This window comes from Manacus vitellinus, unplaced genomic scaffold, assembly GCF_001715985.3.
Source record: "Manacus vitellinus isolate BGI_N305 unplaced genomic scaffold, ASM171598v3 scaffold_1_pilon, whole genome shotgun sequence".
NCBI lineage: Eukaryota > Metazoa > Chordata > Aves > Passeriformes > Pipridae > Manacus > Manacus vitellinus.
The window spans coordinates 45459303-45473945 of NW_021939396.1; the positions used below are offsets into that span (position 1 = coordinate 45459303).

General features: G+C 41.4%; 1 protein-coding gene across 1 annotated transcript in view; it reads left to right on the plus strand.

The window, feature by feature from the left end:
- The first annotated feature begins 1046 nt into the window (after positions 1-1046).
- The window catches only part of SS18 (SS18 subunit of BAF chromatin remodeling complex), a 44539-nt gene continuing 30942 nt past the window's right edge, over positions 1047-14643 (plus strand). Inside the window, 4 exon segments of the mRNA XM_018080798.2 lie at positions 1047-1082; positions 1084-1116; positions 4546-4622; positions 5919-6003. Coding sequence (XP_017936287.2) covers positions 1047-1082; positions 1084-1116; positions 4546-4622; positions 5919-6003 — 231 coding nt within the window.

Consider the following 14643-nt stretch of genomic DNA (forward strand, 5'->3'; position numbering starts at 1 on the left):
CGTTTCGCTCCCACTCCCTGCGGCCGCTCAGCTCGGCAGGGAAAAGCAGCCCCGGGTCAGCGAGCTGGAGATCACCCAGTCCGACCCCTGCCAAGGCAGGGTCACCGACAGCAGGTGACACAGGAACGCGTCCAGGTGGGTTTGGAATGTCTCCAGAGCGGGAGACTCCACGGCCTCCCTGGGCAGCCTGTTCCAGTGCGCTGCTACCCTCAGCGAAAAGAAGTTTCTTCCTCATGTTGAGATGGAACTTCTTGTGTTTTATTTTAGGGCCATTGCTCCTCGTCCTGTCGCTGGGCACCAATGAAAAGAGTCTGGCACCATCCTCTTGCATCGCACGTGGCAGGAGCGTCACAGCGGCAGCGGCACCTCCGAGCGCTTCCCGACCGCGGTCCCTCACGACGGGCCCGGGCCAGGGAGGGCTAGTGCGAGGCACAGTATATCGCCGCCTCTCCCCGCCCGCTCGCTGGTCCCCGCTGCCGCGTCCCCGCTCCCTCGCCCCGCCCGGCCGGCCCGCGCGGGCTGGGCCGGTCTGCAAACAACGGCGGGCGCTGAGGGGAGGGGGGAAGGAGAGAGCGCCGCCCGGCACAGCCGAACGCGTCCCTGGTAAACGTTGCGCACCAACGGCGCTCGCACCCCCCATCCGCCGGCCGTACCACTTCCCTGCCTGTCCGGCTCTGAGGCGCGTCGGGCAGGATCGTACCAACGCGGCCGAGGGAAAGGGGGTAGACAAGAGGGTGCGTGACAAGGGGTGGGGGCTCACGTTCGAAACGGCGCAGCGCCGGCTCTCGGTCTCGTTGTTTTGGCCGAGCCGTGCGGGGGCAGCGCGGTCTCGTCGGAGCTGTCCCTGCCGGCTGGAAAAGCGGAAGGAGCGCCGTCCTCCTTAATGCCTTCCCCCGGCGGACGCGGGATGGGCCGTCCGCAGGCGCGCGCCCCCGCCCCCCGCGCGCGGCCGCGTTCTTCCGGATCGGCGCCGCTGTGGATTTCGCGGGGCGCGCGCGGGCAGCGGAGCGGGGGGCGGGCGGGAGTACTCCCGCACCGCGCCAGACATGTCGGTGGCGTTCGGCGGCCCCGAGGAGCGGGGCAAAGGGCGAGATCACGCCGGCCGCCATCCAGAAGGTGAGGAGGCGAGGGGAGGCGGGCCCGGCCCGGCCCGGGCCGCCGCTGGGGGCTGAGCTGCCGCTTCCTGCTCGCGGGGAACGGGGCGGCGGCGCCCGGAGGCGCCGAGGCCCCGGAGGGGGTAATAAGGGAGGGGGCGGGCCGGGCTCGCTGTGCCCGGAGTCGGGCCCAGCGGGGCACTTGTTGGATCCGCGGACCGTGGGCGGGCGATGTCCCTGAGCCCCCCACTCCGCCCTACTTCCTCCACCTCGGCTGCCCCGATCGACCCCGCGGGCCTGAATTAACCCGAAAGAACTCGGCCTGGACGCGGAGGAGTCGAATAAGTCCCTTCCTGCGAGGGGGGCCTGACGGTGGGACCGCAGACGGGCTGTTCCAGAGTCTTTGCCTGACTTCGGGCCCTGCGGGGTAAGCGGCGGATCCAGCTCCCAAACTTGGTCGGCCAACTTAATGCTCCCTCCCCCAGAACCTGAGGTGTGATTAAAGAAGAACATCGCTGCCGGAGCCAATGACAGCGGCTCCGGACGACTCCATTTCAGCTTTTGTGGGAGTGAGCAAGTTAACTCGTTAAAGAGCTCAGAGAAAAGCACATAAAGGATTTGTGAGAATCCACAGTGTTTTCTATCAGCAGAAATAAAGGAGTATGTTCAAGTTCCTTAGTAAGTGGGTGGTGTTTGGAAACTGTGCTGAAGACTCGCACTGTTGTTGGTGTAGATAGCAGTGAATCAAACGCATCTCAGATTGCTACAAGCTCCTTGCGTAGTTGGAGCCTTTTGGGTAAACGCAGCTAACCTCTGATTTAACAAAGAATTAGGGCGTCAAAAAGTAGGTGTTTCAGGGATATGGACCTCAAAGGAGACCCCAGAATTATAATGGAGTCCTCCAGGAGAAGTTGGTACTTGAGAATCGAAGATGAAAAATATATACCCAGTAGGTGGAAAGCTGCTCAGAGGTAGTCTGTAGAGACTTCAGGTCACCGAGGTGCTTACAGAAAACGTAGACAAGTTTTTCTTGTGCTGTAGTCAAACCACTAATCTGATGGTGGTGTGCTGGCAAAATCCTAGTGTAGTTAAAGCTGAAGAATCTTTGTGATGTACGTAAGGTGTCAGAAGCCCTGGAGGTACCTTCATCCACCTGGTAACTAAATTCTCTTTTGATGGTAGGTGTTTATAACTATTTCAATTTTCTATCAGCAAAGACTCAATTAAACTTGTATAAAATAGTTGTCTGCAGCCCCATCTAGGATACAGTTATACTGCTTGTTGCCTTTCCTCTTTTCCCTATCGTTTCCCCCCCCCCCAGCCCTTCTTCCCCAAGAGGTCCAGCTTACATTGGCTGCAGTGAAGGATGCAGCCATCAAACTGGTAGTCTCAAGGTTACCTGTCTCTTAAGTCTCTCCTGTGCGAGACATTCTGAGGAGAGCCTTGATTCAAGGCTTCCTTTGCGAGTCCTCTGTTAGACTTCAGTATCAAAGGTATTATCTCCTGTTTTACTTATTTTTTTTTCTGATGAAAGTGGCCACTGTGTTTCTTATAAAAGTTGAAGTTAGTATGTGTGTCATGTGTCTGTGTAGCAGTGGGTTTGTGATCCTCTTTGGGGAGTGCAGCTTCAGCTTTGCCTAGTTTCTGAGGCTCACACAGCAGCTGAAAATACTGCAGTCATGTCTGTGTTTAGTGCTTAAATGTGTTTCCAGATCCAGCAGTTTCAGGCAAAATACTTGCGCTGGGATCATTCTAGTCCGTTCTGGTGGATTCCTGGTTGGCATTTAAGAAAACTTGGCTGGCTGGGTCATTCTTATGTGGATAGAAGGCCTGAGTGGACTGCATAAGGTTTCTGACTCCATGCACTTTTCATAGTGGAGGTGGATTAGTCAGGGGGGGGAAAAAGTCAGTACTTCTTTCTTTTTTTTTTCCTCTCTGTAGAATTTTTGTAGGTTGAAATCCTAAGGAAGTGAAGATCATGTAATGTTGTTGTGCTTTCCTTGTAAAAGCATGAGCCTAGTCATGGCTAGTTTCAAACACGTTTGGAAGGAGAGAGTATTAGAAGTGGTTAAGATTCTATTAGTTTTGTGAAATTCAGCAGCTGGGTAAAGGGATCTAAACTAGCTTTCCAGTAAAAGAAAGCAAAGGAATAATTTGATGCAAAATTTCCCATTTGGCACTAAATTTTCTGTTTTGTTCAGTTGACTTGGGTAACTTGGCTTGTACCTCAGATTATCCATGGTTCTGCTGAGTCTTGTCTGATCAGAATGTGGGATGGGGGTTAAAAAGATAAGAGTGTGGGGATGTGCAGCTCCAGGAAACCAGACTTTTTTTTTTCCTGTTTATGTGACTTTGTGAACTTTCTGAAGAAAGCTGTGAGATTGACCATTTCCCATGATTTTTAGAGCTACTTTTTTTTTTTTTGGTCAGAAAAATCTAATTCATATGTGTTCATTTTTGTGGACACTTCTGAAGTATAACAGAACTATTGTGCCCATTTGTCCTGATTCTGACCAGAACACAGTTAATTTTTCCAGTAGCCTGGAGGGGCATGGCTGGGACTGGGAGGCTCTTCTGTACCACCTTACATCAGGGATGTGGGAAGGAGTCCCTTCCAGATCGAATAGCCTGGTGGGGTCAGGTATTTTCAGAGTCCTGGGTGCTGAGCATTCACATGTGAATTGTTCACCACTCTTGTACACTGTGTTGTTAATGTTTCTGTTACTGGTTTTTTTCTTATTTCATTGCTATTTCCAGCAAATTGTTCTTATCTCAACCTTTTGTGCCTCCAGTTCTCCTCTCCAGCCACCAACAGGGCAGAGGGGGAAGTAAGCAAGGGGCAGGTGGTTTGGAGTGTTTCAGTGGGAACAATAAATTGGGGAATACCATTCCTCAAGCTCAACACCATTAAACCAAATAGCTATAAAATGCAGTTCAGTTAGAGATTCTTCATGTAAATACGGCCTAGCTTTCCAGCACATTTCCTTGAAACAAATCTGACTGGTCAGCTCACTTCTCATCAATAACAATTTCAGTGCCTTTTGTTATTAAATTTATAAACAGTTGCAGGCTTTAGAAGGAGAAGGGAAACTTGGGGTGTAAACTTTTAAGCAAGTTTCTTCTTAGCAATCAAATGAAGGAATGCAGAAAACTTCTAAAATTTACAAGAACATGATGCGGATCAGGCAAGTATTTGAACAGAATGCTTCACAAGTGTAGCTATGGTAGTGCTATGAAACCCTTAAACTGAAACCAGTAATACTAATCGGAGGGGAAAAATGGGAGCAAAAGACTGTTTTATAAATTATTGGTGAAGTAGAGCTTTCTGGATTATGACTTTTTTGTTGTTGTTTTTAAAACCTCTGAGAAGAGGAGCAAGACTCAAAACTTATTTCCAGTCTTTCAGCAAAGAATGTGAAACTTACTCCAAACTTCTTCTTTATTGTTTCAGATGTTGGATGAAAATAACCATCTTATTCAGTGTATAATGGACTATCAGAACAAAGGAAAGACTTCTGAATGCTCTCAGTAAGACCTTAATCCATATCTTCTGTGGACTGGGTGAATTTCCATCTAGATCAGCATTACAGATTTTTTTAGCTCACCTTGTAGGAGAACTGTGCTCTGAAGAACAAATAAGTTGTGCTACAGATAAAATTTATGTGGGTTTTTTTATTTGCTGTATGAGTATCGCTTTTGTCACTGAAATGTTTCAAGTTGCCTACTGCAAGCTGATGTCATGATGACAACGCTCATAAAAATTGGGACTGTATAACAAAGATCTTTTCCCTCAGTATCCTAATTACACTTTGGGAAAGAGGTAACCTTCTTCTCAAACATTTCAAAATCACGTAGGAAAATGGACCTTTCTTCTTCATGATGGCATGTTTGAAAACTGCCTGCTTTTCACTTGCCCAGGAACAAATAGGCTTGTCTTAAATGTTTGGCCTGCCAAAATATCCCATGTGGACTTGCTGTCTAATGAGAACTGTAGAAGGAGTCAGTTGTTGAGGAATGTTATTTTCTCATTACCCTTTTCTGGCACAAGATGATCACAGCACCCATGTAATCAAATATGGAGTCGTGGGGCAGACAGAGCATCATAGTATAGCTCAAGTCCGTTGCCGAGAGAATCAGTAGTGTGGGAGTAGGAGGGAAATCATAAATAGTAGGTATTTTTTGTTTAAGGGAATACTTTTGTTCTAGCACAGTTGGTGTATTAAGCTGTTTGAAAGCCTGTAGTTATGTACTTGTGCTCTGTTCCTGATTTTAAGGTTATTTTTGTGACTGGACTAGATGTTGGGACGCAGGACTGTGGTTCTGTAGCAGGAAAATCATTCCATAGCAAACTTTCAAAGCTTAAGGTCCTATTGAAATGTGTGCACTGGTCTTGGTCATGATTCACATAAATCTATGATATCTTGTGTATTGGGACATAATAGAAAGACCTCTTATTCTCTAGTGTTTGTGATGAAAATTACACTGAACAGGCACAAACACACGAGAGAGCTCTAAGTCTTCTGGTGATTTAGTTTAGGGCAGGAAGTGAAATAGGTGAGAACAGTGTCACCCAGCTTTAGATTTTTTTCACAGCAAGACAAGTAGAGAATATACAGGCACAGATTTGGTGGAGATATTGGGAAAGACTGGACAATGATAAGTGTGAAGGGGAAAAAGCTTAAGATTCCTAATAATGGTGCTCTTGTAAGTCTCTTGAATCTTGATTTTCACAGGTAGCTTTTTTGACATGTGTAGAGTTAAAGTAAATTCTGATGTTACTGTATTTGTGAATTAAGATCTGTTTTGCTTTGTTTATTTTGATAGATACCAGCAGATGCTGCATACAAACTTGGTTTACCTAGCCACTATAGCTGACTCCAACCAGAACATGCAATCTCTTCTACCAGCAGTAAGTACAAAATAGTGCAAAAGTAGGGAATAGATTTCATTTGGATTCCTGGAGGAAAAAAACAAAACAAAACAACCAAACAAGTGTTTGAGGTAATGACCACCAAACACTTTGCCTCCGATTTACTGTATATCAAATACATGATGCAGTGTGTCTTCATGCTGTATTTGGGGTAATCTCGCTACTTAGGTCTTGCTTAAAACCTGACCTGTTTAACTGGAGACTGTTACTGGGAATCAGGTGTGCAGTGCACAAATTATCTGGCCTCCTTCATGGATAGATTTTTTTCCCCCCTTAGCTGAGAACTGTAGTGATATGGCTCTTAGTCAACAACTACAGCAGTGCTCTTTTTCCTCTTACATTAGGGAATATTTTAAAATATTATTATTATATTTTTATTTTTTACTGGAATATAATCCATTCTCTTACCTTGGTGGAATGAGGCTGGGTAAATTTTTGTCTGCTTTTCTATACTGTAGTTGAGTTTCAAATTCTTTGCCTCTCTCCTGTTTTGGAAAGCAATCTTTTTTAAGGTGGGTGGTGATAACATGAAAAATATAAGGGCTCACAGGCTTCACTTGAGACACTGCATTGCTTTACATTTCTTGGATATTACTTGCTGTCTTTTTAATCTGAATTTTTCTAAGTCTGTCTTTGTGAACTCTGTGTTTTATAAGATCCATGAAATTTTTCCCATGTTCCGTTGTTTATGGAGCAGTAAGGAAAGAAACAGCAAACATTAAAATAGCTTGCTGTCTGTTTGCTTTCTGCGTTAATCAGAAAGCTTGGGGAGTTCATTGTGAGTAACACAAGGAAGTTCTTTGTTTTTTGGTAATAAGACTTTTCTTGAATTAATATAGTCTTGATTCATTTCTGTAATATGAAGCTAAAAAGAATGTCTGTAAAACAGCCATTCCTAGATACTAGTTTTCACCAACTGAAATTGAATTACTTTTTCTTTGGTCTCTGGAGAAGTGTTCTCCAATCATTGCTACTAGCAAAGCATCCTTTCAAGTTGGTACCTAGAGGACTATAGAAACAGTGCTTCATTATGTCCAACCTGTTGTGCCTGTAGAGGCTTCTCTTTTTATAAATCCATGCTTGTAGCTGAGGGGGAGGGAGAGAAACCTTTAAGAGGGCTGTGTGTGTTCCTCAACTAATATGTTTTTTGAGGCTTAATTCATATCCTGGTTCTGATGACAACTGGAAATGAATTTGACCTTATCCTAATCCCTGGCGAACAGCCCTGCTGTTAAAGTTGAATGTGATGACATTCTCTTCTTAAAAGAAAATGAAGATAGGGCTGGGAAAGGCTTTTGCAGATCTAGACTGAAGTGCATTTCTGATCCTGAATGGAAGGAATGTTCCACACTACTGAGAAAAATAGCATAGTGTTTGTTGGAGGGAGAGGGAGTCCCCTTTGGACAGCTGAGGAAGGGAATAAAAAAAGTAGCTTCTTTGTTTTTCTTACAAACTAAAATACAAAATGAAATTTTGATCTTGAGTGTTATCTAAATGTAGATGCTCTGACCTACCAAGTAAAATCTTGGAAGATTTCCCTGAAATGTGGTAGCATAATCAGATAAGGTGATTTTTGTTGGGGTTTATAGAAGAATATTCTTTAAGTTCTTTCTGTCTTCCCAGTAAATTTTAGTTAGAAGAATTTGGGAACATGTGAGCTACTGCCTTCTACAATGCAGGATAAACTACTTCAGACTCTTTTCCTCTATTGGTTTTCCATTTAAGAACTGATGAGGCTCAAGTTGACTTGGAAGTATTGAGTGTCTCTTCACTATGCTTCTCTATCAGCTGTTGAGCAGTTTACTAAATTCAAGCTGTTGTGGGTGGCAACAGCTAAATATGGAGAAAGATACTGTGTGTATAGACATCTACTATTTTTGATACTAAATAATCAATTATGATACTCCTAATGCAGTAACTTTGCACATAACTTAGGAGGGATTGAGTCTGGATAGCTTCTGAAGGTGAGTTCTATTTCATCTATTCATCTCTGGAAGATTGTTCCCCTAGTAAACTGTATTTTCTTTTTTGTTTAAATTTTATCTTGTTGCTGTTTTAATCAGCTAAATAAACTCTAAAGAAATTTCTCAACTTAAGGTATTTTGTAGAAACTAGTAGTTGTGTAGTAAAGTGAGGTTGAAAAGAGAATACTGCTGTTAAGATAGCATTCACACTGAAGAAAAGGGATGAATGACCAGGTTCACTGAAATTTTTAATACAAGCTAAAATGATTCTAACCTGATGATAACTTCATTGTATTCTCTAACAATATTCCTTAGACTTAATGCATAAAGCATTGCTGGGAAAATGGTTCATACTCAGCTGCTGTGCCTCTGTCCTCGTCTTTTAGAATGCACTAGTCTAATGAAGTGTCTGACCTCCTCTCTGAAACTCTGGTATTGCCTGTAGAGAACAAGAAGTGTAGTGGGCCATCAGTGTTGTGCAGAGAAGTGTTTCTGCAAGGGGGACCTGGAAGTGAGGAGAAGGTGATGAAACAGATTAAGGAAGCGCTGCAGGGTCTGGGGTGAAGGGAACTAGAAAAACTTTGAAACTCCAGTGTCATAATAAAGCTCCTGTTGTCTTTGTGTGCGTGCTAGAGTATTAAATTATGACTTTTGGGATGAGAGACCTTCTTTCACATTAAAAGACAAAAAGAGTGTGAGGTTATTCTGGAGTCAGCCAGTCTTTCCTCAGCTGTGTGAACAGCAACATTTTCAAGGGCAGGGCTGTTTTGAATTGTCTTCCTATCTGGATAAGAGCACTGACTAAGTTCACCTGTGAAGTTGATAGAACTTTCTGTTTCCTCTCTTAGAGTTGTGACAGGTATTTCTTTCTTGGATAGCAGTTAAAAGTCTCTTTACTACCACCTTATCAGATAAGCCAGTTTACCAAAAAGGGCTTGTACCATGAGGAAAACAACACTGTTTTGTGATATTTCATTAGTGCTGCTTTTGAGGGAGGCTGTAACAAAGTATTGCTGTCCTTGAACTACAGAGAGCAAATGTGCAATTAAAGCAGTAGTGAAGTATTGTATGCGTGTGTTCCTAAACACATTCAATCTCAAACTGCAGAACAGGCATCTTGTCCTCCCTGACTTTTATTTATTTTGTTTTCTTGACAATGTTTTAGTGGCCTCGAAAAGGCATTGCCAACTATTGAATAAAAAAACCCCCAGCTTTTCTACTTGGACATTTTCTCTCCCTCATATCTTTATTTTGCCAAATATTTATAAGGAAACAACCTGTGACCATCACTTTATTTGATATGTAAAGGGGAACTTTCCATTTTATAATGGGCAGATATTGAGGTCTACAGGAATTATTTGATTGGGTTTTTTGATTATTTGTTTGGGGTTTTTTTAAACACAGAAATTTATTTTTTTCAGTGTTTTTATTACATAATGCATCTTGCCTTCTGTCAGAATGAGATTTCAGCATGAGATTTCAGTGTGTAATTCAAGAAGGTGATGAAAATAAATGACTATTACTCACTTGTGTAACATACTAGTTTTATTTTATGTTGAAAGTACCAAGTTGTAGAAAAAATCTGGACATCACATTAAATTATTTTTCTAAATTTCACAATACTGGAAAGATTATAATAAACTAATAAAAAAATGATATTTTTTTCTTGCTTGAGATATTTATTTCAAAACTAAAGCTTTTTGTAGGACTTGTGAAATCCCTTATTGTGTGTTGTTTGCAAACTTGTCACACAGATTAGAGTGGAGTCTGTTTAGTTACAAAATACTTCTACATAAAATGGTAGTTGCTTTTTATAAACACCCAACATCAGCAGGCACTGAAATGTTTATTTCCAAAACAACTGCTGCAAGAGATAGAACCACTAAGCATAATTACTAGCACTTGATGAAAACTTGCCTTCATCTTCCTTATTGGGAGGGGTTTTTTATTTGTTTTGTATGTGGATGGTGATTGTCTTTTTTTTCCTAAGTTGTGGAGTTCTGCAGGCTAAATAGGAATCTTTGACGTAAGCATGGTTTCACTCAAACAGTGGAAAGTCTCTTATGATCTTAAACACATTGTTTTTCAAAAGGGTAGTGTTTAATCTATGGTTTTAATGAACTTGTGATGTTTCTAGAAAAAAATTGGAGTCTTAGGAACTGAACAGTGCACTCTGCTTCTTCGGTAGCCTTTATTTGACCATAAAAGTTGTCTAAAATATATGTTAATTGAATTACCTTGATAACTATTTTTCTTGAAAAAAGCAAGATGGGATCCAGAAAATAAAAATATGGCTCAGTTTTAATAACTTAAAATTTTGAAATAAAGTACTTGTTACTGATGATGAGAGGAATCTTAAATTTACGAGAATCTTGTCCAGTTACGTACTAAATGCCTGGGAAAGACTGATGTCTGTGTTAGTGTGTCATGGTTTAACTTCAGCTGGCAACTAAGTACCATGCAGCTGCTCACTCACCCCACACACCTTCCCTCTCCTCATAGTGGGATGGGCAGGAGAATCAGAAGAAAAGCTAAAACCTATGGGTTGAGATAAGAACAGTTTAATAATTTAAATAAAATACTATAATAATAATCACAGAACACGCTGAGTTGGAAGGGATCCACAAGGATCATCGAGTCCAACCGTTAGCCCTGCACAGGACCATCCCCAGGAGTCACACCGTGTGCCTGAGACTATCATCCAAACACCTCTTGAACTCTGTCAGGCTTGGTGCTGTGACCACTTTCCTGGGGAGCCTGTTCCAGTGCCCAACCACCCTCTGGGTGAAGAACCTTTTGCTGATATCCGACCTAAACCTCCCCTGACACAACTTCAGGCCATTTGCTTGGGTCGTGTCACTGATCACCACAGAATAATGTAACTGTAATTAAACTGAGTCAGCTTTTGCTGAAACCAGTGCCCAGCCTGAGTGTGATATTCTATGGTGTGGAAATATCCCTTTTGTCACTTTGGGTCTGCTGTCCTGGCTGTGCTCCCTCCTGGCTTCTTGCACACCTGCTCGCTGACAGGGCATGGGAAACTGAAAAGTCCTTGACTTAAGAGTAAGCACTGGTTAGCAACAACTAAAACATCAGTGTGTTATCAAGGTTAGTCTCCTGCTGAGTCCAAAACACAGCACTGTACCAGCTATTAGGAAGAAAATCAACTCTATCCCACGGGAAACCAAGATAGGTAGTATAGCAGAAAGTCTGTTTGTGGTGTATGCTTTCCTGCTCATCACAGCTGGCATCAATCTTTAAACCTCTAGATTAATTCAGTGTATATTTAATGTTAGTGTATTGATTAAATTACTTTTAAAGCAGATACACAGAGCAGTATGGTGCATAATTCTGCATTAGCTTTTCAGAACACAAGTCCATGCCCAACTGAAGTTCAACTATTTGTAAACTGACTTAATAGAGAACAGAGCAAAAGGAAGGTCAGATGTTTCCTGTCAAGAGGCAAGGGAGCTATTAGTCAGAACTGGAGCTTGGATTTTGAAGAATAGTTGCTCTGATTAAATGTTTGTTAAATAGTTTTTAAAAAATCATAATAATTTCTTAAGACTTTCTAAAAGAGATACATTTGGTAGTAGATTTCTTGGGAAAGGGAGGAAAGATGAAGCGTTCATACCTACCATATTATGTGGCTACACTCTAATGCTACACTCTGCTGCCCTTCAAACAAGGGACAAGTAGAGCCACTATGATTTGATGGGTAAAACAAATTAAGCTCCATATTCCTGTCCTGGTATTAGAAACTCAAGCCAGTGCAAATCCATAATTGATAAAAGCTAATTTGTTTGTGCTTGCATCCTCCATGGAAAACTTAATTTCTTAAATTATTCCTTCCTCCAACTCTTCAAGCTCTTACGTTTTTGTTTGCTATGTTGGTTTTGCATAACAAAAAAGATGTCCTGTGTTTTGTGCGCAAGAAGCACATGGGGTAAGCATCTTTTGAAAATAGTCTCCAGCCCCCAGTTAGTTAGGCTTTGTCAGCAATGAATAGGAAATGTGGGACATCAAGATTCATGTTGTATTGCCACAATACTCTTAAAAGTCAGCATTACCACTGTGTTAGTGATCTTGCAGACTCAGCAGTCTGAACAAAACGGTAAATAAGACTTTTCTTGAACTTGTACAGTATTCCAGGTCTGTTAGAGACAAGTTTTAATTCCTTGTTGCTCTCCATAGCCTAGGTTTTAGGTATGACTGCAGTAACCAGTCATAAAAGCAATCCATTACGATCTAGCAGTTTCAGTGCTTGCAGAGAGGTCCGGTGTGTCTGTATCACTTAACTGGCTTTACTTTAAGGCCAGCGTGTGATTCTCTCTATCCATTTGCTTTCTTTGAGGCTTTGTGTGCTGTTTGACTTCTGACCTCTCAGTGGACATGCTGATTGTCTGCATGTTCATTGTATGTAAAAACGTGGTTATGAGATATTAATCAAAAGAGAACTAGTTTTGCAAATAGGGACACAGATTTTTATTTATTTTGGGTAGAGCATGAAAAGAAACACATCCATTGCTTATACCATCAAACTGAAAACCTACTAATGGGAAGGAAGTCCTGGAGAATTGTCAGTAGTACAAGCTTTTTAGAAGCCTTAAAAGCAAAACAACCAAATTTACTATGATTTAAGTTTTGTGGACTGTTTCTTCCCTAGTCTTTTTTGTTGAATCTCTAACAGTCCTTGTGTCGATACATATCTTCTAGGGCTAGTAATGCCACCCTGTTTTAGCAAAAGCAAATTGTGTATGTTTGTTTTTAAAAGAATTTTCAGGTTGTGGATCCTCAGTTGATCCATGTATGCCATGGCCTCATAATAAAAATTCCTTTTCCAGGTTGTTCGTTTTAGTCCAGAGAGGCTTTTAAATGTTGGAAAGAAGTTTGGTGGCTGTTTAACAAGATTTCATTTTGATGGTGATGGTTATGTTAACATCAGTAGAGCTGTACTCTCATCAGCTGCAGTTCTGCTGTGTGATGTTTTAAAGTTGTTGTATGATGAAAAATCTGGAGTCCAAATTAATTAGGTGGAAAGGGCAATATTTTCATTCTGGATTACTCCAGACTAACTTTGGGACCGTGTAAGTGGCTATGTTGGCACAACTGAATGAGTGCTGTTGGAAATAGGGAGCTGCTGGAAGGAGCTTCTTAAGCCAGCAACTCCACTTAAAAAAGAAATAAATAAAATCAGAATATGGGAATTTCAGTGTTTGAGATGTTAGGTGAATTTAGAGACTACTAGCTACCACTTTAAATCAGAGGGTTGTTTAAGTTCTGTAAGCTAGTTTGCATGTGTTGCTAATGAGGTGTGTCCACACGGGGAGCTAGTGCACTGTACACAAAAAACTACTTCTGTTGCCTCCTAACTTCTGTGGCTGATTTAGAAATCAGTAAAAATAGCTAGCAGTTTGAAATAGGAGTATGCTCTAAGGTGTAGTTCTTTCATACTTGAAGATGTGATTTGCCTCTCCGTGGTACAGTATCTGCACAATAAATACCTGTTTGAACCGTAGGCAGTTTGCTGAGAGCTGTACCAGGCAGTCTGGTAACATAGGTGCCAATCCTTCAGCCTCTATGGTTTTGCTGTTTCCCCAGTGCCATGCTTTAAGGGTTCTGCAGGATTCTTTCTGCTTTAATAGAGTTTACATAGGGCCTTTCAGCTAGAAGAGAGTTGGATTTTTTATCTTAGGTTACTAAATGCAAGCAAAACCTGTAAATATTAGACCAGATAATAATCCATCTTAAAAGTGAAGGAGACAAGAGGCTGTGGAACACAAAACTCCTGCTTTTGGGGGCAGATATGAACTGCATATTACTGGGGAATTACAGAGCAGCTCTGAAGTTCTCTAGTTTCAGTAACTCAGTGTGCCCCAAGCTAATATCCACAGTTAATTTATTCATAGTCACTTATAATAAACTCTTCTGAATTCATACTGGATTGTTTAATTTTTGATTTAAATATTTTCTAGTTATATCAAGAGTTATGAATTATTTTTGATTATTTTTAAAGTATCAGAATAACTATTGCAATGAGGTTATCAGATATTTTAGAGTTAAATTTTCTGTTTGTTAAAATGTTGTTTAAGAATATTGGTATAGTAAAATATTTTTATACAGTGATATATGCAATTTGAAACAATTAAAAATTACAATTTCCTCTTCAAACAGAGTGTTTTAAGTATTACATTACGCACTATTTTAAAATTTTGTTCAAATCTTAAGTCAGAATGTCTCTGATTTTTGAAGATACTGATGTGTAAATCAAGATGTATAAACTGGATGTCATTCTAAATTTAGATTTCCTTACTCCTAGTATCACAACTCGTACTCCAACAGTGAGAGCACAAATTACATTTGTATTTGACTTTACTATTTAGATATGATTGATAATGCTTTTCCTGTAGAAATCCTTTCTCTCCCTAAATATTACACTTGCTGAGAATTGATACATGTTCTTTATTTTTTTAAGACATTCAGTTCTAGAATACCCTGTACCTTGTAAAAGAAGAGTCATAACCTGATTAAATAAATCCTGCTCTTTCAGTTCTCAAAAATGTATCCTTTATGGTCTTACTTCTCAATCTGACACCTCAGTAAGTACTCTGCAGGTGCCATCACCACCTATCAACAGAGTACTGCTCTCTGAGAC